Source organism: Anticarsia gemmatalis, chromosome 21 (genome assembly GCF_050436995.1).
Source record: "Anticarsia gemmatalis isolate Benzon Research Colony breed Stoneville strain chromosome 21, ilAntGemm2 primary, whole genome shotgun sequence".
Classification (NCBI taxonomy): domain Eukaryota; kingdom Metazoa; phylum Arthropoda; class Insecta; order Lepidoptera; family Erebidae; genus Anticarsia; species Anticarsia gemmatalis.
This window is the reverse complement of record NC_134765.1, coordinates 1,341,408-1,366,056: the sequence shown is the minus strand read 5'-3', so window position 1 is coordinate 1,366,056 and position 24,649 is coordinate 1,341,408. Positions and strand designations below refer to the sequence as shown.

The 24,649-nt window shown below is 34.0% G+C and overlaps 1 protein-coding gene across 1 annotated transcript in view; it reads right to left on the bottom strand.

The window, feature by feature from the left end:
• lap (phosphatidylinositol-binding clathrin assembly protein lap) overlaps window positions 1-24,649 on the bottom strand; it is a 55,684-nt gene that overhangs the window by 22,569 nt on the left and 8,466 nt on the right. The window contains exons 2-3 of the mRNA XM_076128724.1: window positions 16,738-16,880; window positions 7,257-7,332 (exon numbers count right to left, since the gene is read on the bottom strand). Coding sequence (XP_075984839.1) covers window positions 7,257-7,332; window positions 16,738-16,880 — 219 coding nt within the window. The remainder of the gene's footprint in view (window positions 1-7,256; window positions 7,333-16,737; window positions 16,881-24,649) is intronic.

Below are 24,649 nucleotides of genomic sequence, written 5' to 3'. Positions count from 1 at the left end.
AATTCAAACTAAATAAAGTATGAAGCGAATGTTATCGCTTTTTTGCGTGAAAACTCTCGCGTAAATTTTCAGTTTAGTTTTGATACTGTTTTATCTATTTTTGGAGTGTACAAAACGCTCTTACTTTAACTATAGCTGTTATTGTTAACATAACATAAAAATGAGGTTGTTTTTTATATATTACTAGCTGACCCGGCAAACGTTGTTTTGCCATAAAAAATTAATAAAAAGACATTGTCCAGCGGACAAAATTGTGAATCTAAACCATTCTCAGATCCCCTTGAACACACACAAAAAAAATCATCAAAATCGGTCCAGTCGTTTAAGAGAAGTTCGGTGACATACACACTTACAGAAGAATTATATATATAAAGATAGTCTTCGAAATCGTTCTTCAAACTGACTACAAAATCCATAATCAATGCTAGAACTCCATTTCCAATCGCGATTAAACGATAAAAGAACAAGTCTCATTTCAATCACAAACGAAATCTCCAAGTGACCTCATTGAATTAAAATTTACAATGAAGACAAAGCGAGCACTTAAGCCTAAACAACATCCGTAAAATCTTTCAGATTTGAACGTCTTCTTGCTTATGACCTGGGCTGTAACTCTCAGATCAAATCGCTAAATTCGTTTCCAAGTTGATCTATTGAATGAAGGAAGCCAAAGCGGATTTGAATGACACTGCAATATAAAACGCATGGTAAGATACTTTTGTACTCTTGAATCAGTTTATTTCGGATTTGTATATCTAGCTGTTTTGCAGTGTCTCGCGATTTATAGTGCTCATAGTTCTTAGCTTGATGCTATCTAGCCTTCTTTATATGTGTGGCTGTCACTGGCTGTCATACACGCCTATTTTCTATTAAAACAAGAGTCAGTCGTATTTCAATCCTCACACAAACCTCATTTTTGATATTAAACATAGCCTGAGTACCTATTCTCAAGATATCGAAATGTTCTTAAAGGAATTCTTAGCAGAACTACGTAAGGTTGATAGTTATTGATATATAAAAACAGCCTACGATCTTACAGAATTGTCACAAAGAAATGACAATACACTTCCACGAAAATACCATTTCTATTCCGACTGATTAAAGATCCCGTGTGATCAAACATTCATACGATAAAGGTAGTCCCTTCGTAAATGGATACAACCCACTTACCCTTGTCAAAACCTTATATATGTCCATCATATCAAATTTGCCATAACACAATAATGTTTCCCGAATATTTTTAGGATATATTTCTCTATTGAATTTGGCCATACAAATTAGGATACGTGTGTAATAAAATGGTGGGCAATGACGTAAATGTCTATGTGACGTGGGAAAACAGATGTCCAAAATATTCCAAACGGGAAAAACCGGTTCTTGTGTAGTTAAGATTATGTTTTTCTACGTTAGCCGTATTGTTGGCTATATTCCAGCCTGCTAGAAATGTACTAGAGTTGCAGGAGAGCTGAATGAAAAACAGATCTACGTAGCTTTTTTGCTGAAGATGTTGAAAATCATTGCTCAGATGCTATAAATGCAAGAATAATTTTAGAAAGCTGTTTTTTTGCTTTAACGGTTAAAACTAAACATTTAAATAGTTGAAGACAAGGGTCAAACAAAGTAAGTGTTTCTTTTTAATCAACCCTGCTTTTAAAGTAAGGTATGAAAGGTAATTTCTTGCCAGCTCTTCTCATTGACCCTACCCAACTGTATTTGAAGGCTTTGTGGTTTAAGAACGAAGACTTCCTACAATACGACTTCCCAAGTTATTCAGTGAATCGTCAGACTAATTTTACAACTAGTCGTGCGATCTTGAATGTACACGTGAATACCTCCACTGTTTACGTGTAAGAATAATCTTTTGAATGAAAGCCAACGCATATAGCACGTGGCACTGATATGTTATATTATTTAGTAAACGTAGTATTTTCACCGTTGTTCTCTGCGCATCACTGTTATTTTATTGTTTTACTAGTATTATATATAGATTTTCCCTCGAAATAAGAAGTACGAAGACTATGATCTCTTCAATTCTCATGGTGCTAAACGGAATTTACTTTTTGTAAAGGTATTCTCCAAAAAAGCGTATGGTCTGAAAAGTGGAGTTACTTTCTGGAAAATGTTCAGTGTTTTTGTAACTGAACGTAAATATTAGATAGCCTTAAATGTATTGCGTGATGCCTACTATTACTTATTTAGTGTTATAGGCAAGTTTTAATAGGTACTATTTGAAATATTTATTAAGTTAAAGTAATCATTATACATTATTATAGTATTTGTGTCAATATTTTATTTTAATAAATAACCTTACATTTGGTTAGATTTATATTTATGTTTAAAAATTAAAGTTAAGTACGATATTTGCGTTTCGTAGTTTCGGTTTCTCTCTTTGCTGAAGAGCTTATTTATTAGCGCTTATCTCAGTAACTACTTACAATAATTAAAAGTCAAGTTAAAGTATCTTCCCCTGTTACGAACTGCGCTAGAATATCACTCGGTCAAAACCACTTATACCAGCTATATAAAATAACAATATCATTCTCATACACTAACATACATATTCCAACCTTATATTCTCCATACGAAAACCCCGTAATTCAATATTCTAAGCAAAAACCCATAGATCACATCTCCCATGTACAAATATGGCAAGTGTAACAAAATCACGGAACCACGCAACCGTGGAGGCTGCCGTGTCATTGACCCTGGGGTCGGCGGTCAACCAATAGTACAACATACGATGTACACCCACGTATGTGATATGTCATATATTATATGTTATAGTATATTTTGGGAAGTAAATTGAATTTGATTTATTTTTAACGGATGGAGAAGTAGATATGTTTAAAAGGGCCTGTGGTAAAGTAACCAACTTAACTGGGGTTAATTCTTTGATTGGTGTTTTATTAAAACAAGCACAGGTAACTGTACGTATTACAGAATATACATCTTCTATTGTATAAGTCCCGAGAATACTTTTTAACTAGACAACTTCCGAATATCAATCGCGGAAATCCCAAAATAGTCCCAGTTTACAAAACCCATAGATAGATCATGATCGTCTGAATATGGATTTGTTCATCCCAATTATTCCATTTTAGATACCACGACATAGAAGTAGTAAATAAACTGATTCCTTTTACGGCTGGGACATGATAAAATTACCTATAGAACTAAAAATAATATGACCCAAATTGCTTTCTCCCGTCGATACGATCTGTGACACAAATTAAAAGCCAAAAAATCTGACCTCTCAATATAGAACATTGGCCGTATAACTCTAAGTGTACATGGTAGGGCGTATAATAACTTGGCATAGCTGTACATATAACTTGGCAAGTAAAACGTAATGATGCGGAAACTGTGCGCGATTCTGTTGTTCGCTTGCGTAATATTCTTTAGAATTACTACGGATTCACGAGTGTGACTCGATTGTGTTGCTCGCCTATTTGTTACTGATACTGTGTTTCAGATACTGAGGTTTTGTTATACTACATACATAATATCACGCCAATCATACCCAAAGGTTTTGGCAGAAGTGTATGAAATACGGGGTAAATTAGCGCTTCGCGTAGTAGTAGCGTTTTGCCATTACCAATCTCAGGTAACATAACATGGGGCAAGCCTATTACCATTTACCGGGCACACTTCGACCTGTGGATCGAACTCAGGACCCTGTGGTTAGCAGTCGGATACATTACCGATCGCGAGAAACTATAGTAGAAATTGTATTTAAATACTGAAGCTCTATTCATATAATTCCATCCAATCTACTCTAACATCTTTCAACTTGAAGTGGTAAGTATTTAAAATACATTTTTGTATGATAGCCTCTTTTAACCACAGAGAAAGACAATCAAGAATAGTTATGTCGAAGGGAGCGTAAAAGTCATCAATATCAACAACTTTTATTGTAAGTAATACTGAATTGCCGCAGTTTTTTACAGCCAACACTTGTCTAACGATGAGAACCAAATCTAGAAACTAGATGTGCCTTGTTAGAAGTTGTGAATATAATAAAATTTAAACAATTCTGTGACTAACACCGAAAACTCTTCATTTAGATCTTATCTTTCATTCCGGTTCGCACGATTTCGTGAGTGATAAAGCGATAAGTCTCAAGTTACCATGGCAACGCTCCGAATAACTCTGCGCTTAAAAGTAGTTAATCCAAAGGGATCTTGTAGCCATTATTTAAAGGGGTTTGTTACTTTCTAACAAACGACTTGATAACGAAAATCCGATGGAGGCTAATCGTATTATTCGGGAGAAAATATTTTTGATACTCTGATAGAATAATAATAGAGGATTTTGCCCTAATTTATAATTTAGGTCAAGGATAAAACCCTTTCGGAATTATAAATATACTGATTTTGCTTGTAAATATATTCTCGTGTTTGTTAAATATGCCTTTTTCATAAACCATGAAAATAATCTATAAAAAATAATAATCATGAAAAATTGTTGCCCCATTGCTGAACAAACTTAGTACTTATTAATCTTAATTACGTCTGCTTGAAATAGGTCACGACTCACGGAAGATATTTCCATTTCCGAATGAGGAATCCCGAGCATTGAATAGCAGAAAACTTATCAACGATTTACACATCTTGAATTTCGCATTTATAACAAATAACATTTATTTTAGTTTAAAAAAATAGTTTTATAATATTATTGTTCAAAATAAACCCGAGATAAATCAAATTGCTTGCTAAATAACAATGATCTTAAAGTATTTCGTTATTTTCGCGTTCACGCTAATCCAAGACGTCACGCGATCTTTAAATTCATTCAAAGCTTCACAAGTAAATACTCCAAGTATTTTGTTTTAAATTGAGATTACTTGTATCTTATTTACGTAATTGACTTCGTAATGCGTAAGAAAATTACACATCTGTTTTCTACAAAAGGTAAAGGCGGAGTAAAATTACGGGAATTTCACGCTTGGTGACGAAATTCGCAGGTGTGAACGAAAACGTTGTTTTTGACGTTCCTATTTTCATAACTCCGTTCATTATAATCAATACCGAACTGTCAAATAAAGGCATAGTACGATAGTAACGCTATTCTCTAGCTGCATATAGATCCAGCTAGAATATCTAGCCAGTGATAAGTCTGGAATTTCAATTGTGAAAATACCGAACATGACAAAATGAATAAAATTTAAAAATTACCTCACTACTAGTAGAAACACTAAAGTTACCAAATATTCGCGGATATTGTTTGATATTTTTTCAAGCAATATACTACCTATACTATAAGTTACCTGGAATCTTAACACATAAGATTCTAATTAATCGGAGAAATCCACGAGGACGGAATGGTAGGGTAGGTTATATTTAGACGTATTGGTTATCACACCTACCCCTACATATACAGAACTGTAATATTAATAACTTCCACCCGTTACGTAAAACATAAACTATATAAACGTAGGGATGAAGTAGTTTCCATTTCCGTAGCCAATATCGACACGTACACCCACACACCTGTAGATAAATCGTAACAGTTCACAACTTTGGCCGGATGAGGCGTCCTGTTACAAAGTCGGTTTCTGTCATATACAATGTTCAAAGCTTATTTTATGAACGGATTCAAGGGTAGGAATAACCACATTTTGGTGGAAGCTTCCAGAAGGGTTGTTTTCTGAGAAATTATCCGTATTTCACATTGGTTATTTTATCAGAGACTTGACTATTTTAGTACTACTACTACTAGACTAGATTATTTTTGTGTTTTTTTTTGCTTGATTGAGAAGAACTCTTTATGATCGGCACCTTCTCTTTGTAAATTTGGCAGCACAAACAGTGTTTTACTAGGTTTTTACCGAGTAATTCTGTAGGTAAGTACCTAGTTCAAAGGCTATAATATAATATCTTTCTATAAGCAGAAATATTCAGTAAATGGAGAGATCCCATTATTTACAAATAATCCCAGCAGGATTTCTCTTCGAATGCGCAAGCAAATAATCAATAAATACATTCCGATTGTAGATTCTAGTAAATACCGGATGTATATTCGTATAATAATAATTCTGCCATTAAAATAATAGACAAACAAACAGCACAGACATCCTTCTTCAAGTGTTAGGGGAAAAAACGCAATGCGGTGTATCTTATTTATAGGGTCGACTGAAAGGGTCGTCTTGAATAGTGTAAATAAAGGTTTTAGAAAAACATTCGCTATTTTAGTCACGTTAAAACTGCTACAGCAGACTGCGATAGCCTGATTTTCTATGATGAAGATAGACTTTTTAGGGGGAAAAGTCTTTAAGAAACATGCCTAATATTGCCCAATGGTTACAAAAGATCTAGTGTCAGTTTGCTTCGTCTTTCCTTTTTACATTTAAATTGTTATACCATACATACACAATCATGCCTTTTTCCTCAGGGGTAGGCAGAGACCAAAGAACGCCACTTGGTACGATAATCACAAACTTTCCTTGCCTCATTCACATCCATACATCTTGCCATACAGAACCGGTTACGAGTACCATAGTTATTTCACTAGTACATAAATATATTTCTAGGTTTAGTGTTGGTTATATATAGTCCACCAGATATATAAATTAATCTTCAGTAACAATAATAGTTATACTATAAATCTAGGGTCCCAAGATTGATTCGAGACGTAATAAAGACGGTCTCAAAAGCTCCAAGAATATTGGAAAGAAGCCGACCTTTTCGTTTGAATAAAAAACTGCGGAGATTATTGGGAACATGGCTATACACTATCTGTAAAGTTTTATAGTGCACGAATAAAACGGGGTAAGCTATCTCTAGGGATGGATGGATAGGTTGATCGGTAGCTTACTTGGGTCTACTCAATGTTTATTACGTAGGTCGTTTTTGTAGCTATTTTGATTTCGAAATAAAATATTATTACTTAAATATCTTTGAATCTGGTTGAATCAAATTCTACGATTTGTTTGTAATATAAGTCAAGATATTTAAAGGTTATAAGATCTCTGACTCAATCGTAAGCCAGCAGTATCAAACTTAATTTTCAATAAACAAAGCTTTAGTTTGTAAAATTATCCCATGATTATTCAAAATAACATTTATTACATTTACAGTAAATGTAGCATTAACACATACCTAAATTTCGTTTATCCGCATATTATGTCAATGTTAAATGTAATCATGAATAAATCCTGTTACAATACCTAATAATGATTTCATTTGCAGTATTTTGATACATTACTTAATATTATTACATTAAAATAAGTTATAATCAAATAGATTTGTACTACATACCTTGTACTCCACTTTTGTCTAGAAAATTACTAAGTTGAAATGTTGAATTACTCGATGCTAGATATTGTGTAAATCTCTGAAAAATAAAAGAAAAATATGCATTAGTATAAATACACTAAAATGCTCTAAAAGGAACTTAATTAACTGCTAAGAAAACGAAAGTCTGACGTATTTCTCATTTTTTATTTTCAAGTCTCCCACTGCTGCCAAAGGGTCTACCAAATCGCGAGTGAGTGAGTACGGACTTAAATCCAAGTTAATTCTCAGAGTTATGTTACAATTCTGCGATCTTTAGTGTTAGACAATTGCAAAAATAAAACCCTAAACAACAACATACGGGGACCCCATCAAAATACAGTGCTAATTGATGACTATGACACTTTTAATTCGTTCCCCAGACCCAAAGTGCCAGTTTTAGCCGGAAAATTGTAGCCTTTATTGTGCAGTTATAAATATTTACTAGTCCGTTCTGGATCACCAATTGGTATTCACGGTGAGAATATTTAATTCTAAAAGGTGTCTAAATATAGAGGTTTTAGGATCCAACAGTCGGCTAAATATAACGCCAGTGAATTCTTTATGAAATTAGCTGAAATATAGATTTCGGTTTTCCTCGAGATATTATCATCGTTCAAATACAAAGCCTTTAGCTTTTCTTAAAGTAAACATTATCATAAGTTATTTCACGCTAAGTAGAGTATACACTACTTGTTTTCTTCTTCCATTCATCTCTTTTACTAATTCACGCTTCACTCTTTTTCTAAAGTAAATAATGCTTGTTTGACATTATGCCTGAGTATTATTTTATAATAATTTAGTTAAATGCCAGTTTCACGGCATAAACATATGGGACTGAACCGATAGCAAGTGTACGAAAAACTAAAATTATACCTCATAAGCCAATCGATATTTATTCAGTAGTTAAAACCAAAGCTAAAAACTACAAGCCATTCCTTCCATGAACTGTCCAAAATTGAGAGACGTGATAAATTGATAGTGTACATAAAAATAGAATATCATCTGTAAATAGTCGTATATTCCGGTAGCATTTTTAGGTCGCATGCAACATGTAGTAGCCAGTTCTAAACATGGCGCAGAAGTTGTAAACTGTTACATTTTGACATTTATATAGCAGGTTTCCGTAATATTTTGAAGATATACCAGCCGTTCAGGTTTGGAGTTATGTGTTATAGTTTGTCGTGTCACATGAAGGCATTAATCGGAACATTTGTAAATTATGTTATTTATATTACAAGATTGTTTTTATTGTAATAGATTAAAATCTTTGTAGTTTGCTTCAAAGAAATATTGTATTGCATCGCTTTTACATTTGGGAATCGAACCCACGCTCTCCGCACGCAATATTGAAAGTGCAGTGAGCACCTTAACGACTACATCTGCATTCTTTTAATTTAATTATAAACATTAAATTCTATATCATAGTTCAATTTTCAATTGATACGACTATAATAGTAAAGAGCCATTTGTAAAGAAATTCTGAGGTCTGTTGGTAATGTTTTAAGGGATACTGCAAAGTATTTTATGAAGACTTTCATCTCACATATATTGGTTTGCTGGCGAAAGCATCAAAATTCTTATTTATATCTCCATGCCAAGATTTTTTTCTAACAAAACGAGTTACAAAGTCACCTTCGACCTCTAGGTCAAAGTCACTATCTAAGCAGTCAACAACACAGGTTGAATAGCCCTTAAAGGCCCCACCAATTTTCCAATAACACGTATCTAAACGAATACAAGGACAATAATTGGCATTATAAAAGCCACTGTATTTTTATATCGAAGAATATGTACTTGTTATTTATGGCTAGCATTTGTTTAAATATCGCATAGAGACAAAGCTTAACAGAATAGGATGTTTTTACCAGCCAAATCGTCAGCTCTCAAGCTCAAGAAACTTTTAGTATAGAAATACTGTCATGTGACGTCACAAGTAAAGTACGCTTTGCTACGATCATACTCTTAATTGCAGATATTAAGATGTTCCTAATTTTAATCATTTTAAATTTCTAAATTATAAAAAAGATTCTTGTATAGTTTAAGGATTTAAGAGGGTACACAGGTAGAATAGACACCTATATTTTATTCGATTAACCAGTAAAATACTCTGTTGCACAAAGATCGACACATAATGCTGCCATGTTGACCAGTATACCACTAAATTGAAAATAGCTGAGGAGCGACGTGCATCAGCGCCGAACGGGTGTTTTCTAAAGGTGAAATGACTGCCTTTTGTGAAAGATCGCCCTTGATTGTCACCACTGGACAAGGCTGTTAGATCACTCAGAATTCTAGTTTATAATAGAGAGGTTTTATTTATTTTTCCTGTTTTATTTAGCTATATTTTATTTTCAAAACAATAATAAAATTATTATTGTTTTTATTCTACATCAAAACCTTTCTCTTCACTTTCAACCTCACATCATCACACCTGTTGACCTGAATATCTCTCTTGTACCTGTACAGGTGCCGCCAAACAATTTGACTTGGAAAGAATCACGTTGGTTTCGATCGCACCAGTAGTAGAACAGTCAACCGAGAGTCTTCTGCATTGGATATGCGTTTAATTTACTTTTGAAAACTCCTAATTGTGTTCAAATTGTTTGACGATCACGTATATTATGATATTGTTGCTTTATTATTTGTGTCTCCCGGCCATGAATTAGCCTGTCCTCTATACAATATTACAACAGTGAATATAGATAGACATCTTTATTGACACAAGTGTCGTCGTTATTTTATTTGCAGTAGTTGTTAAAGTAAATCGTTTGTGTGTTCATATGTAACTGAACTATATGTATCGGGGCTTTGAGATTGAAATGACTGTTACGTTTTCTATGAAATACATTCCGTGGGTCTTATTCGAGGCAATATGTTACGTATTGGCTTGTCCCTATGGGAGAAGATAGGAATTTGGGACGCTACTTTCTTTATAGTATTGCTTTGTCTATATTCGTACAGATTCTTGTGTATATCATTACTTTTAAGTCACTTTTACAGAACTTAATATAAAAGTGATAGAAAAAACTACCTGAAAAAGACATCACGTCTTTCGGAGACTCTGTTTCCTTACATAAAATTGTTGAATGAAAAGTTGCCTTTACAAAGTCTAGAATAGGAATTGGAATATTGAGGAGAGCAAAAGCTTAACTGTCTAGGAACTGGGTACAATTTAAATTACACGTAAATTTTTATAAAATAAAATGTCAGTCCAATATATTCTTCAAACACCTATTTAGCCTCAACTTCTCCCCTAATCTCCAATCTTTAAACAGTAGCCGTCTACATTACTAAGAAGCCGTTACGATGCACATTGAATAACCTAAATGCCCGAAGGTGGGATGTGATGCAGCGATAACCTCGGTAATTAAAGCCGGCGTACGTAACGCGTGTTATGCACCGTGGGAGCGCTTGATCTGATTTTGAACATGTCTGGACGAAGAATATTGAAGGCGATGAAATTCTATTTTATTTACATATAAAAATGTCAAGTTAATTGGTAAACTTATAGGTAAAACATAAAAAAAAACATGCACAAGGATTGAAAACCTACTTTCCCAAGTCTGTTAGAAAAGTTTGTAAATTAAACGGTCAATATTAGCATCTATTGTAATGTGATGTATTTCAATAAGTCAAGATATGAACGATACATTACGTTACTGTGTACTTTCGATTGAATATCAGCTATTTAATGGAATACGACCATAAAAACGTTATTTCAAACACCTTATTAAACTGACTAACGTATCTTAGATAGTATTAATGACATACCGCAAAGAAGTGCGGGCGGAAGACAGTAACGTATATTTTATATGTGCCTTGAATTGACAATTATATTGCGTCATGAATATCTACATTGTGTAACGACAATAGATGGATATTAAGATACCGTCCTTATCAGAGTATTTGCATATATCTTCGCCAATTTCTAATCAATCAAGTATTTTCCAGCATACGTCATGAATGAACAAAAAACATTTTTGTAAAAAATCTTCTTTCGGCAACGATAAATAAACTCCCGATAACTGATTGCCTTTTTTTAATCTCGGCACAAGCCTAAAAATAAGTAACGCCATTAATACCAAAACATTTTTACGCGTTGAAAACAAAGAGGAAATATTTTCAATGTCAAGAAGATGTTGCCAAAAATGTATCATCGAAAGAGGAAAGCAAATAAAAAATATATATTTTAACCACGCGTGCATTGTAATCGTACGTTACGAAATTAATAGGCATAGCGTCACGCGTAAAATTAATATTTGATAAGGCACAGAGTTCAGATAAAAACTGTATACTCAGTGAAAATAAATTTACACTGTTGAATTCTTCCGTACGAAATAGTGCTTGTAATCTCAAGGCATTATTAGTTACATAATTGTTTTCTCGCGAAGATTACTATAGTAAACAGACGATCTAAATGTTCTATGACGTAACAACAACGTACAGAAGAGTGCAAAGTTCAGATTTACAGTAAACAAATAATAAACTTCAAACATTTTATCACGTAAACAAACACTGCGTGGGTAGTCGTATAAAACCGTAAATGACAGGCAGAAAAAAACAGAACACCGTTGTCATATCAATTGACAGTTTGGTTAATTTTAAAAAAGGAAAGAGTCTGCGTCGGACGCACGTTCGTTCGAAAACACGTAAACATTTTGAAATTGGCAACACTGTTAAAAATAGTGACGTCGGAAGAACATTTTACTGTGAAGATCCACAAGTTACGTAGGCTGCCCCGCCTCTCGTTTGTCGTAGTGTTACAAGTATTACAACATAGGCGTCTGGGCCTGATTCACTACCTTGTAAGGTGCAGGGGTCATGTAACTCTTGATTGATACGGGGAGACGATCGGTGACGTTTTTTCGAAAGTGGGTCGCATTTTGAGGTCATCGTTTCAGTTTGTTTTTATTTTATTGAGAAATATGACTAATTCGTCTCGATACTGTCTAGCTATTGGAATCTTGTTTTGATATTACATAATGATCTTGTGAATAACCGAATGATTATCTCAATATATAATTGATTATTTATATATTACTAGATGACCTTTTGTTTTACTTCTCAATAAGGAATATTTGATTACTAAACCCGTTACATGGACAGTTTTTCTTTGCCGTTTCTAAAATCGATGAGATAGCATATTTTTTGTACAAATTGTATAGCTTAACTGCTGAAGCAAGGATACATAAACCAATAGAAACTTTTAAAACTGCAAGTCATTTATCTCCTCTTTCAAACATCATCAAAGAACAGGTTTTACAAACAATTGAAGTGCATAAACATAATAATTCTTTATCACAGTAAAAGTCGAGCTTCTTTTGGCAAAGTCCAAAGATAAACGAACAAAGAACTTTTGCGTTGTATCTGAGGATGCTGTATGACCTAAAATGTAGACCTAATTTTAGTATTCAGATAGTAATGGTATATTATATTGGTGATAAATGTTCTGACCTCCATAATTTGATATGATACGCAGTGGTTGGAAGTTCAGTGAACTAGAAGGTACATTAAATAAGAAGGCAACGATTTAAAAAGGCTTTAAAACTCATTTTACTAACTACACGTAAGATGGAATTTGATATAACTTGTATGGAACTGACTCCTAAAGTCATACGTACTTAGTACTTAATACAAATCCAAATTGTAACTTTTTAGTAGATAATCAAGCAGAACTAAACCGCCAAAATATAATATAACTGCAGTTATTCTTACTCGCATCTTACCGTCTAAAATATGAGTGTCTTATAGTAAATTATGCCAACACGCCGTTTACCATACAAATTACCAACATCTCTTCAGAAATGTAAGTATAGCACGAACATACTACTGCTAACTCATCTCACTAGGTACACTGTACGGCCTAGAAACCTAATGATTCATTTCGATCTGTAATGAGTTCGTTGTCTAGTTATTTAGAGGAGACGATAGGCAATTTGCTATCGAGGTTATTGACTTTATACATTAAGGTGCGATAATAGGGTCATAAGACGCTGTATACTTCTATAAGTACCTTTTTTCGTCATTACTTGCATTTAAAAGGTAATTTATTCAGATGTTCATAGCACTTTGCCGAACCGGGAATCGAACCTGGAACTATATTAGGTTTTTTGACCTCATATATACGACGCTTATTGTCAATTACGTTCAGCAGTCTACTAAAAATGAAAGATTTCTCTGCGTTTACGCCACCCCATCAAAATACCGATCGCGCCCATGGTTATTAACTTCATTTAACGTTATCGGTTAGTAGCAATAATATAGTTTCCGTTCTATTGATAAGCGTTTTTTCCTTTTATTAGTGTAGGCAGTACTTATATTTTTTCCTCATAATATCGGGTCACCGTTTAGAGTAATCTAACGGGATTTTTACAATTTAATTTTAATATTTCTCACTATTTAACTTATTTATTTATAAGTTTATTTTCGCAATATAACGATTTTATGAAACATACAACCTCAACCATAGAAAACGTAAACTATGGCATTTAGAATACATGTCCCTGTTATGAAGGAGTGCAGGTGCACGAGGTATAGATCCAAAAATTAAAAGAAGGGTACTTCAAGAATGTCGCAGATGCTGTCTTTTTTGCGGTAAAGACAGGTGAATTCGGTAATTTTGTAATTCATTTAATTCAGAGCAATTATTTATGTGTTGTTCAAGTCTCTTAAGAATTCTGAATACTGTTTAAACTCACTTAATGAGCAATATATTGAAACCATTGCAAGGAGCTTATACTATATTTATTTCATACAAGTGCTACATGACGCATCAAATTCTTGTATTCAAAGTTATATCAAAGTAGGCACAGCTGTTTCAACGTGGGAATAAAGGCGTACATACATTATGTGACAAACAATCAAACAATACAACCGCGTAATGTTTATGAGAATTAACTATAAGTGAGAAAATTATAACCTTGGGATTATAAATCCTTGATGGACCACCATTCTACGGGAATTACTATTGTCTTTACAATTTTGTAGAATTAAAATGTTGTAGTCGCCTCCAGTGTGTTATTTAGTTATTAATTGTGAGACGTTTTTGTCAACAAAGAACCCCCTTCGATGGAAGTGAGTCCACTTTTGGGAAAAATACACCCATGTAGCACCCCATAAGCCGTGGTACACTGCTAACCAGAAGATAAATGAGCACAAAGAATATTGAAATATGGGAATGCAAAACATTTTTGGGAAGAGAAATATTAATAAAAAATCCAGCCTTGTTTTTTACCTTGTTCAATTATTCATATTCATTCACAAAACAATGAATACATTAGCGAAAACTTTACAATTTATTCTTAGGAACGAACATTTTTTCAGAGGAAATATTTGAGGAACATTTTTGGAGGAAAACATTCCGTAACCTAAAAGAAGGCAACTTCTTAACTACGAAAAGCTCTTGTGCTGAAGACTTTACAAACATACAAAGTAGGAACACAAAAAACTTGATACATTTTACTAAAAATGAAATTCATGGAATTGAAAGATGCTGTGAAATTCATAGAATATTTTAATAAGAAAACAATACCTTCTTAAGAGGCAAGATTCTCCAAGAAGCAGGGTGTTTATCTCTTTTGTATTGACCTGCTGTTACTCGGAATCACGGGAGGCGTAAACATAGTCGCAAACAGATAATCGCTTGTACAACGTTAGGTAATCGTGACTACTGGAAACTTTGGAGCACATTTTTGTACGGAGGGAAATATCTTTGGAACTATCCTTTTTAACAATTAATGGCAGTCAGTGGTAGCAGTATCCAAAATTACTTAGTCATACATACTCACATAAATACAATTACGACTAACTAACTATCCATATATTATGGGGGAAGAAACCAGAGTACGCCACTTGGTACAATCCTTACAAACTTATTTTGCTTCATTCACATCCATATATCTTTTCATACATGACTTTTTTCAAGACATACCAATATTTAGTTGCCAAGATCGAAAGCTCCAAAAGGTAGTGACCGACGCACAATCATAGATTGACAATATCATAATTTCTTGTTCAACCTTGTCTTAAAACGGATTCCAAACTGTCATTGAACTAATTACGTTAGCAGAAATAACTATGAATTGTAAATAACGTGTTCGTATATCCGAAGTTGTTTAGTTATTATATCCGGTAGTACAAAATAGGCTTCTAGCTGACCTAGTAACACGGTATTGTGATGAAACAGCTAACATGAAAACAGCTGACTCATAAGGCTTTCGATTTCATTCACTAGCTTAACATGTCTTCACAAAGTGAATTGATTTTGACGTACGACGTGGCTTAATGGGCAATTGTTACTAGTCGTTTATGGAATAATAGTGAAATATAAACTGCTTCTAGGATAATAGGGTGTAAGATTAAGTTCAGGTCTAGCGAAAGGCCGAGGAACACGTGAATAAGATATGAATGGACGCAGCTTACGGGCTCGCAAGAGGCACCTTTGCGAAATCTGGGCTAACTCTAAGGTTTCAAAACGAACCTTCCTAAGGCTTGCCTGCTATAGAATAGGGTCAAAAATGTGGCCAAATAACATAGAACGCATTGACGAGTTTTTTTTTAATGCCCTGTGATAGTTACTTAAAACTTTACAACTTTGTTGTAAAAGCTTACAAGTAACGAAAGAAGATATAAAAAGACAGCATTCTTCAGTCTACAAAGTTGGACAAAAGAATAGCAATATTAACCATTAAATTCCAACTATGATGGCAGTAATAAAGGTGACGCTGGAATCCTCAGAATTATAACGCCGCTTGGTCTACCACAGGCCATAAAAACCACATAAGAGCGAACCGTATAAACCGATCGACGTCAATTAATCGAATCATAGTTTTAGCCACAAACAATTTTCCGTATAGGAAACTATGCTATGAAATGAATAAGCAGTCCAATTTAGCTTTCATTACCTAAAGAGCATATGCCTTTTCCTGTTAATTGATTGTGGTAGTTATAACATATTTTTGTCCATTGCTACTCAATTAGGGAAAAATATGTAGACGCATATTTGGGTAAATTAATTTACCAATATGTAATAGTGAATTATTTTATTGGGTAATGATAAATCTTAGCCATGCCACGCTATCAGGTGGTACTAAAGGGCCTTTTACGTCTGCTTAAACGAATCCCACTACCAATTGCTGTTTCTACTATTGGCATATAGCCTTCATACGAAGATATAGTTCAACAACATATTAGAGAACCTTGTACCTACGCAATATTCGCAGCCGTCGGACGTAAATAAAATTCAGAATTTAGAACATGGGTGACCTGCAAACTTATGCAGCTGTAGGTGACCTATGTATTACACAACATTTTTTTTTGGAACTACACAGCCGTCTACCCCTGCCCTCTTCTACTAAGTTGTCGGTTTCATTACAATCTAGATAAATCGTCCATCCCAAGTCTCTCTACTGAGTTTTCAAACTATAGTAAAATTTAGGAAGTGCTATAAAAAACAATGCATCACCTCATTTCCATATGCTAGTAGATGATGAACGGTGATTAGAGCTTTATACACGACCACCCAATTGGTGTTCTGTGTGCGCTCGACCAACAAGTTGGCCAGCTGTGGTATCGACACGTTGGGCTCGTTTGTGCAGTGGACTAGATCTGAAACAAGAGAACATAATATCGGTTAATTGTATGAAATTTACGCTGAGCAGTCACGCTTATAGTTTATGTGCAGGGCAGGGAAATAAGTGAGAGCATTTCTATATAAAAGAAAAGTTTATAGTAGATTTTGTCATAGTAGATTCAAAGTCAAATTAAAAATAGTAATTTGTCATATAGCACCAAAAGAATAAATGTTTTAAAGCGCTATGTTTCTTACACTTCTTCACCGTGATATACAGTTTTATTACTGTATTTTACTTACGCGCACTGAAGCAAAGCTGAAAATATTATCCTGGATCAAACAACAACAAGGGAGTCCTAAACAACAAACCTGTATAAAACCTAAAATAATTCAAATCTACATATTCAGGAGAGACCTCTAAAACATTATTTAGAACCTTAAAATGTCATTAGGGACTACTACATTAAAGAAATACAATTTCAAAACTTTCATACTTTCAAGAAGCAGACAGTTTATGACTTCCAAATTACAAGCTCTAATTACCAAACTTTACAATCATTTATATGATAATATTTATCATTGTAATTGTAGAATGTAGATGTATTTGTGTAAAAACATGCCTAATTTTGTTGAAGATAATTTAAAAACAGATGTAATATGACCTAAAAAGTTGCAGACATGGTATTTGATAAACTATTTTAATAATTTTGACAACAATATGTTTTTTTATCATATGTATGTGATTACATGGACGGATGTTAGACTATCGGGAGTCGACGCCCTCTCATGGTACTCTGTTATATGTTATCGCTACTGTCCTTCAGAAAGGTCAAGTGCAGCCCGGCGATATACGAGATGAATGAAAAGTAATGGAGAGTTCGTGTCTGATATTTTACATTTTGCTGACCTTAATAGAAGATTTGTGGTTTAAAACTGCAGTGTTTCTCAATTTTAAAAGTCCCACGCTGTCTCTTTTAAACTTTCGCGTTCACTATTAACAGCAAGTGTTACACAGTTATTACGCGATTATGCATATTTTATCACATTTTGATTAATCTTGCTGTCATTTTAGTGAATACGTAGACAGAAATACTTTGAAAGATCACTCGGAACTAAGTAAATGTAGCAATAGCATTTTTTTATAGACAATCCTACTGTTTCGTTAATTCGAAATGTCATCATAATTGCCATGTTCGATAACTAGCATTTATCTAAATCGAATTTGATCCCGTACTTTCACGAATGAATTAGGAGAAAATATGTTTAGGAGATTCAAATTTCATTCAAACGAAGCTTGGAAATGGAAAATACATTTTTTGAAATTAAATACGTCATAAACAACAATTTCTAACAGAAAAATCAACATCATTTTCCTCTACTCAAAGATAAGATCCTGGTTATCTCCAGCAACCATTCACTTCCTCATAAATCGTTCATAATATTTTTTTTAATCAAAACATCCATTGTGCCCACTCTAACAATGTAAGACTTTCCTAAACATTCAACTATTGGCATTGACACACTGACCTAGAAAAGAAAAATCCATAGCCTTCTGCCTTCAGAACGACGATTGCTATATAAATTAGGGGCTGTAATCATTTGAAATGTAAAGTGACATTTTAAGTACAAAGTGCAAGCTTAGAAGCTGCTACATTGTGACGTATGTGCTAAGATGTTGAAGGTCAGATATTTTTGGCTCTTTAGATCCGTAAAGAAAACTTTAAAACGGGTGTGTCTACTGGAACAAATGAACTACGTATATAAAAAAACATAATAAAGAGATGTAGGTCAGGTATGTAGTGCTTGTTAAGGGTGGTTCTTAATGACAAGATGTATTGAAATGTATGAAGGAAAGGTAGGCATGTTTTTTGGTATCCGCCAACCTTAATAGGCAAGAGACATGCTTTTAAATATGAAATTATGTGATAATTTCTCCGAATAATAATCTAGGATCCTTGAATGTTGCTTGTATACAGTTTGTTTCTTCAACATAATTATAAGCTGAGTGAAAGTACCCATACTACCAAAATATAGCAGAGTATAAGCTTGACCTCTGAGCGAATTTTATCTATGTGGCATTAATTACACATAACTATAGCCGGATAGTTATTTAATTCCAAAAATTGGTTTGTAATTGGCATCTTTCATAGCATAATGGGTTTAATGGTTGTAGATTTGTAGAACGTAACAGAGCGACATGAATACGTACTAAAGCTCAGCAGAAAAAATTGCCTACATTACAACTATCACTGTATATTTACAGCTTCTTTTGGATAAACACTATCGATGGACCTCATAAAACAAAATGACTTTACTTCGAGATTTCAGGCAAGTAATGTAACAATGTAAGTCTAATCGGACATTTAGTAAAAGTGCGGTGTTTTGTCCCAGTTTATATAGTATATACTTCCTATATAATTTAAATACTTCCTTTTCCCTAGGCTCTGAGAATCTTTGTGAATCCGCACATCATCTAACGTCAGTAATCATACAATTCACAAATGACAGTAAAAACCCATATTACATCACAGACTGCTAAAAGAAACAGGTTATGATGAAAAAAAGTCGCATTAATCCTCAATTATCGACCCGGTGCCATTTGAAGTGACCTTTGATGGACGCTACATAGATTTGTTCGTGGCATCTTATGAGATACAGCTGAGAATCGACCCACTTATTCTTTTAAGTTTTATAGACGAGTCAAGTTTGAAGAAGATTTGCTGTAAATGCAGAAAAGAGAAGTCAGTTTTGTCTTCAGCGAGCTGTTTACAGAATAATACGGTAGCTATGTGTTTTGCTTTATATTAATTAATATTAGCAGACGTTTTACTTCGATGCCGAGACGACTTGGTACCAGGAAGCAGAAACATTTTAGTAACAATTGACCTTTTGGACACTTATTCGTCAATAATTTCTACGGATTTGTTATTTATAACATCCACTGACATTTAGAAAATATCAATACAAAATTAATTGGTGCACTCGAAAGTGAGTTTATTGATTCTGTAGCCACTGCTACCACTAAAACATCGTCTAAATCAGATGTAATTACTAGTTCTCATTTTAGCTGACAGAAATTTCTATTGCCCACGTTATATTTTGTGGTCGTACCCCTTTCTCTATAATTCTATTAGGAAACAGTACATCAGACCAAAGGTTTACAAATCATCTATAACAAGATAAAGCCGGGCCGATATAATTGAGCCTAGTTCGGCGGGCGTTGCCCTGGGCCCGGACGTAGTCTTTATGTCCTTAAGTCTTTAAAGGGTATCGGGTGAGGAAACTTTTCGACTGTTTGAAACTGATACCACGATGGAATCAAAGGATAGGCTAAACTGTTAAGCGGTTGGGGATATCTTTTATCTTGGATGGCGATTATAAGGGGATTGTCTGTTTTTGAAAGGTTTTGAAGCAAGAAGACAACACTTTGAATTGCCTAGTTTCCATTTTGAAATGCCTATTTTCCCATGTATACATGCAGTGTTTTTTTCTTCAATATATATTTTTTACTGGAATATTCACTCCGGCAATCCGGAGTGTGATCCTTTCCAAAATTATTGTGTTATTATTTTTATGAAGTGAGGTCACAATCCTTCGAAAAACAATTTCCGGGGAATGACGAGACGCTTTTTCGGGAATATCGTTGTTTTTTTTTTCGAAACCAGTCAATTACTTAATATTTCTTTATACGCGGATAAACTCGATAAAGACGTATGCCGTCGTGATCTATATTATAAAGCCAATGCATGAATTATATACGCTTTCATCAATGCTGAAAACAGAGCAATATTGATGCATCGCTAATGTAATGCACACGTGTAAACGGAAATAATGCATATTGCATTATTTCAGTTTAAAAATATTTTGTCAACACAGCTCAAACTTACAGAGACAGACTCACAGTCAAAGGTAACTTTCAAAGTATTTTTTGGAATGCAAGTTTTACGGTTTTTTTTTATTAAATTGCTCATAAGAGCAGTGTCTGCTTTCCCTGTCGATTGAAATGGTGTGATATTACTGTAGTGAAACAGAATTATTTGGCCTCCAGCCGAAAGAGGCTCAAAAACGATCCACATAAATGGTTGTAACAATTTAATGTCTGAAGTCTGCCAAAACGTGCTGGTGGCATTAAGGTGCCCTACTATCTTACGTAACAATCAATGCCTACTTGACTCATCTTACAAGTGTTTTGAGACGAAGAGAAAGTAACTAAGTTTTTTTTAGTTATATTTACGGTATAACATGAGTAAAAGCTAGTTTAGAACTCTCTAGCATAAAAGATTGTGACCTTGGTTTAAAAAAGGCATAGTTAGAGCAAAATGCATCACAAAGATTAAACTTGTATAAGAAAGAAAGATTTACCATAGTAATAAATATGTATGAACATATTCATAATATACCATCTAAAAATAGCATTTTCAATAAAACTGTCACAGAAAGTATGACAATTACGCAACCAGAGGTCAAACCCGCTACCGTATCAAAATGGTCATTATTTCTATGCACTTGACCCGCTATTATTTACGTTACGAAACTACACAATATGTTCTAATAGAAACACGCAGATATTTATGTAGGTTTGTCACGAAACTTCGCGTGATGACGTCACAAAACGAGAACTGCCATCAAATATGCTTGTAGAAAGGAAATGGCGTTTGTTTGTCAATAAATATTTATTTTTAGATACACCTAAGTAGTTATAGGTATTTTCAGTGGTTTTTTAATCTCGAGATGTTGACTACGAGCCAATTAGAGCGATGTTTATAAATGCGAACGGTAAAATCTTGATATTTAGTGTACGGATCACCGTACACTCCATCCATTAATTAAATCAATCAAATATGTCAATCAATCAAAAAAAATATGTCAATAGTGACCACGACTTTCTTGGCAAAAGCTTGAATAGAATGCAATTTTGTAAATCAAAAGAAGTTCCTGATTTTATTCACAATAAAAAATGTTCGTTTCCCATCCCTTCAAGCGTGACATGGGGTTAAAAATGGGTGAGTCATCGGAATTCTGCGAAGTCCTTACAGCAATGACATAGCTAGGGTGTATGGGGTATGCCAGACATGGAAGGCATTAATACACCCTTCGCGGTAGTGTATAAATTTTGATATCTACCCTGGTTGAAATGGCAGACTGAGAAATAAAACTTTATGAGCGTCATTTTATGTTCTTAATGTCAGCTTTGCACAGGATTAAGAAATGTACTGAGTTTAAATCTTATATTTTTCGTAGATAAAAGTCAATCCAACATCACGTGTAGATAGTTAGCTGGCGTTCCCTGGTTTTAAAGACAATTTTAACAAAACAAGAAGTCGAATCGGTTGACCCGTTCTTGAGTTCATTTTTATTTATAAGAAGACAAGATAAGTACCTACTAGTTAATACTGTTCTACCTAAAGTCCAAAACCCTTGGAGAAAACTATCACGACAGACCGAATACTTTTAGGCATACAGGTTATTGTAATCACGACCAATATACAAATTTTCTTTTAGTCCAATACATCGATATCCTTTGTGCTATACAATACCACAACTGTATTGAAAGCATAGCAACCAAGTTTGTGTCCACTCAGAAGCACTTAGCCAGTAATTAAACGCTCAGGAGAGTTATAATGGCTAAAACTTGGTCTGCAGATGGCTGGAATTAAGACTGAACAGAACTTCGCTACACAAATCATTGTGAGTTGTTTCGGTAATTAAATGGACAAATAAGTTACGAACTCAGAACATATACGAAGTCTTCAGTTCGAAATTTTGGCAAGTGTAGGCTAGAATATGGTGTTTTTAATAGCTATCAATATTCAGTCACTTAAAAAGACAAACCACATAATTAATGTGTTTTTTATTCATACAAATCTTTGTACACAGAATATTATGAACCTCACAAGGTTGAAAGCAGATAATACAGATAGTAGTTGTAAGAAGTCTCATTTGGGACTACCAAAGGACCATATGATAATTTCTGTCATGATAAGCTTCACAATAAGCATGACTAGTGAACTTTATGAATGAAATATAAACCAAAATTTTCTCTGTCTGTCTCTCAAAAGCAATAGTCCAGAGATTATTCACACATAAATCGGACCTCCACTCTCAATAACTGTCGCCTATATTAAAATATCCCAGCAAGTAATATTACGCAACGCGTGAGGATATTAAAAAGCCTACAAAGACAGACTACAGAATTATTCACCAGACTGGGAACTAGTGGGAAGTCTACCGAGTATATTCCAGACTTAGATTAATGTTCTATGGTGACAAAGCTGCTACGGGTGATGTCAGCGTTAATGGAGTTTGTTCTGCAGTGAGGGTAGAAAGATAATGGCGTATAGAATTGTTTATTGTTACAAATGTGGTGTTATATCTGTAATTCTGTGGACCTCTCAGTTCAAGGAAAAGGTAATCTATCGGAAATAAATAATGTTTCAATTAAGCAGTCTAGTTTTGAACAAAACAGGCTGTGGACGTTTAGAACGAGGCCTTTCTAACATAACTATAAACATTATACTCGACTCATAACCGGCTTGGGGTCGGAAATCTCAAAAATGCACTCAGCATTTACGGTATGCAGGACCCATGCATGAAACGCATTCCAATTCCCTTAGTAACAGGCTGAATCACAATTTTAGTAGCACATTTCGTCTCTTTCTTTCATAAGACATTAGAAAAAGACAGCAGCGAGTCCACGACCTTAGAAAGGACAATAATAGGCTAAGATCTTGCGATATAAGATAATAATGGAAGATGAATTCTTACTGTCAAATACAGCCTTGTACAGCCATCATATAAAAGAAATGGCGAGTTAAAAGGAATCGATAAAAACCTCATTTGTCTTGTCATTACATTCAGATGTTGAACCTTGAACGCCGTCAATGAATTACGTATAAATGGATATTATTATGTATAACTGAATCGTCAATTCCATGGAGGTAATAGTTTCAATCAATCGTTTGTGACAAACAGTGGAATTAAAATACTTCGACTATTCTTTGATCCATTAGACTTATTGAAACTCATAAGGTACTGTAGGTAAGTAGGCGAAAGAAAGCAATGCAGCATAAAATTCAATACGTCATAGTTATGATGCTATTTAATTTTCTTCCTTTTTAAGCACCTTTAAACCTCAGTCGAAAAAACTTTTCATCATTTCGGCGCTAAGTTACCTCCGATTCTGTACCTAAAGTATAAGATTTGAGTACCTACAACAAACAAGGAAATACTTCCACCTAATTTCTGCAAAATACAAGACAAAGCTAGACTAAAAGCGAACAAAGACAATACAAATTCTCAGTACTAATAAGATACAGTATGTTCTTGACATTCCCCAGTAACTCAATACTGTCTTCTTAGGCGAAGTTATTTGCTTTAAGACTTATCTGGAAACGTTTGTAGCGTAAATGGAGGCTTCCTTAGGAAGTATTACCATTTTACAAGAAATGTATTTTAATTATAATACCAACTGGTAGAAGTGTAGGCAGATGCCTTAAAACGCTCTGTTAATAAGATAAATAACTAACGATACAATTTTCTGATAAGTGATGTTATAATTGCAGCAGGTGTTATAAGATTTATAGTTTTTAAAAATAGGCTTCCTTTATATTTATCAGACATTACTCACATAATAGTAAAATTGGCTAAAAAATCTGGACAAGAGTATGAATAGCGTAAACGAGGAAGCTCACATATCATTTCATTTTCTATAGGTGTAGTCAGAGACCATAAAACAAGAAGGGAAGATTAAGAACAAAAACTGAGAATAATTAACTTCGTCGTGAAAGCAAGTATTATCAAGAAA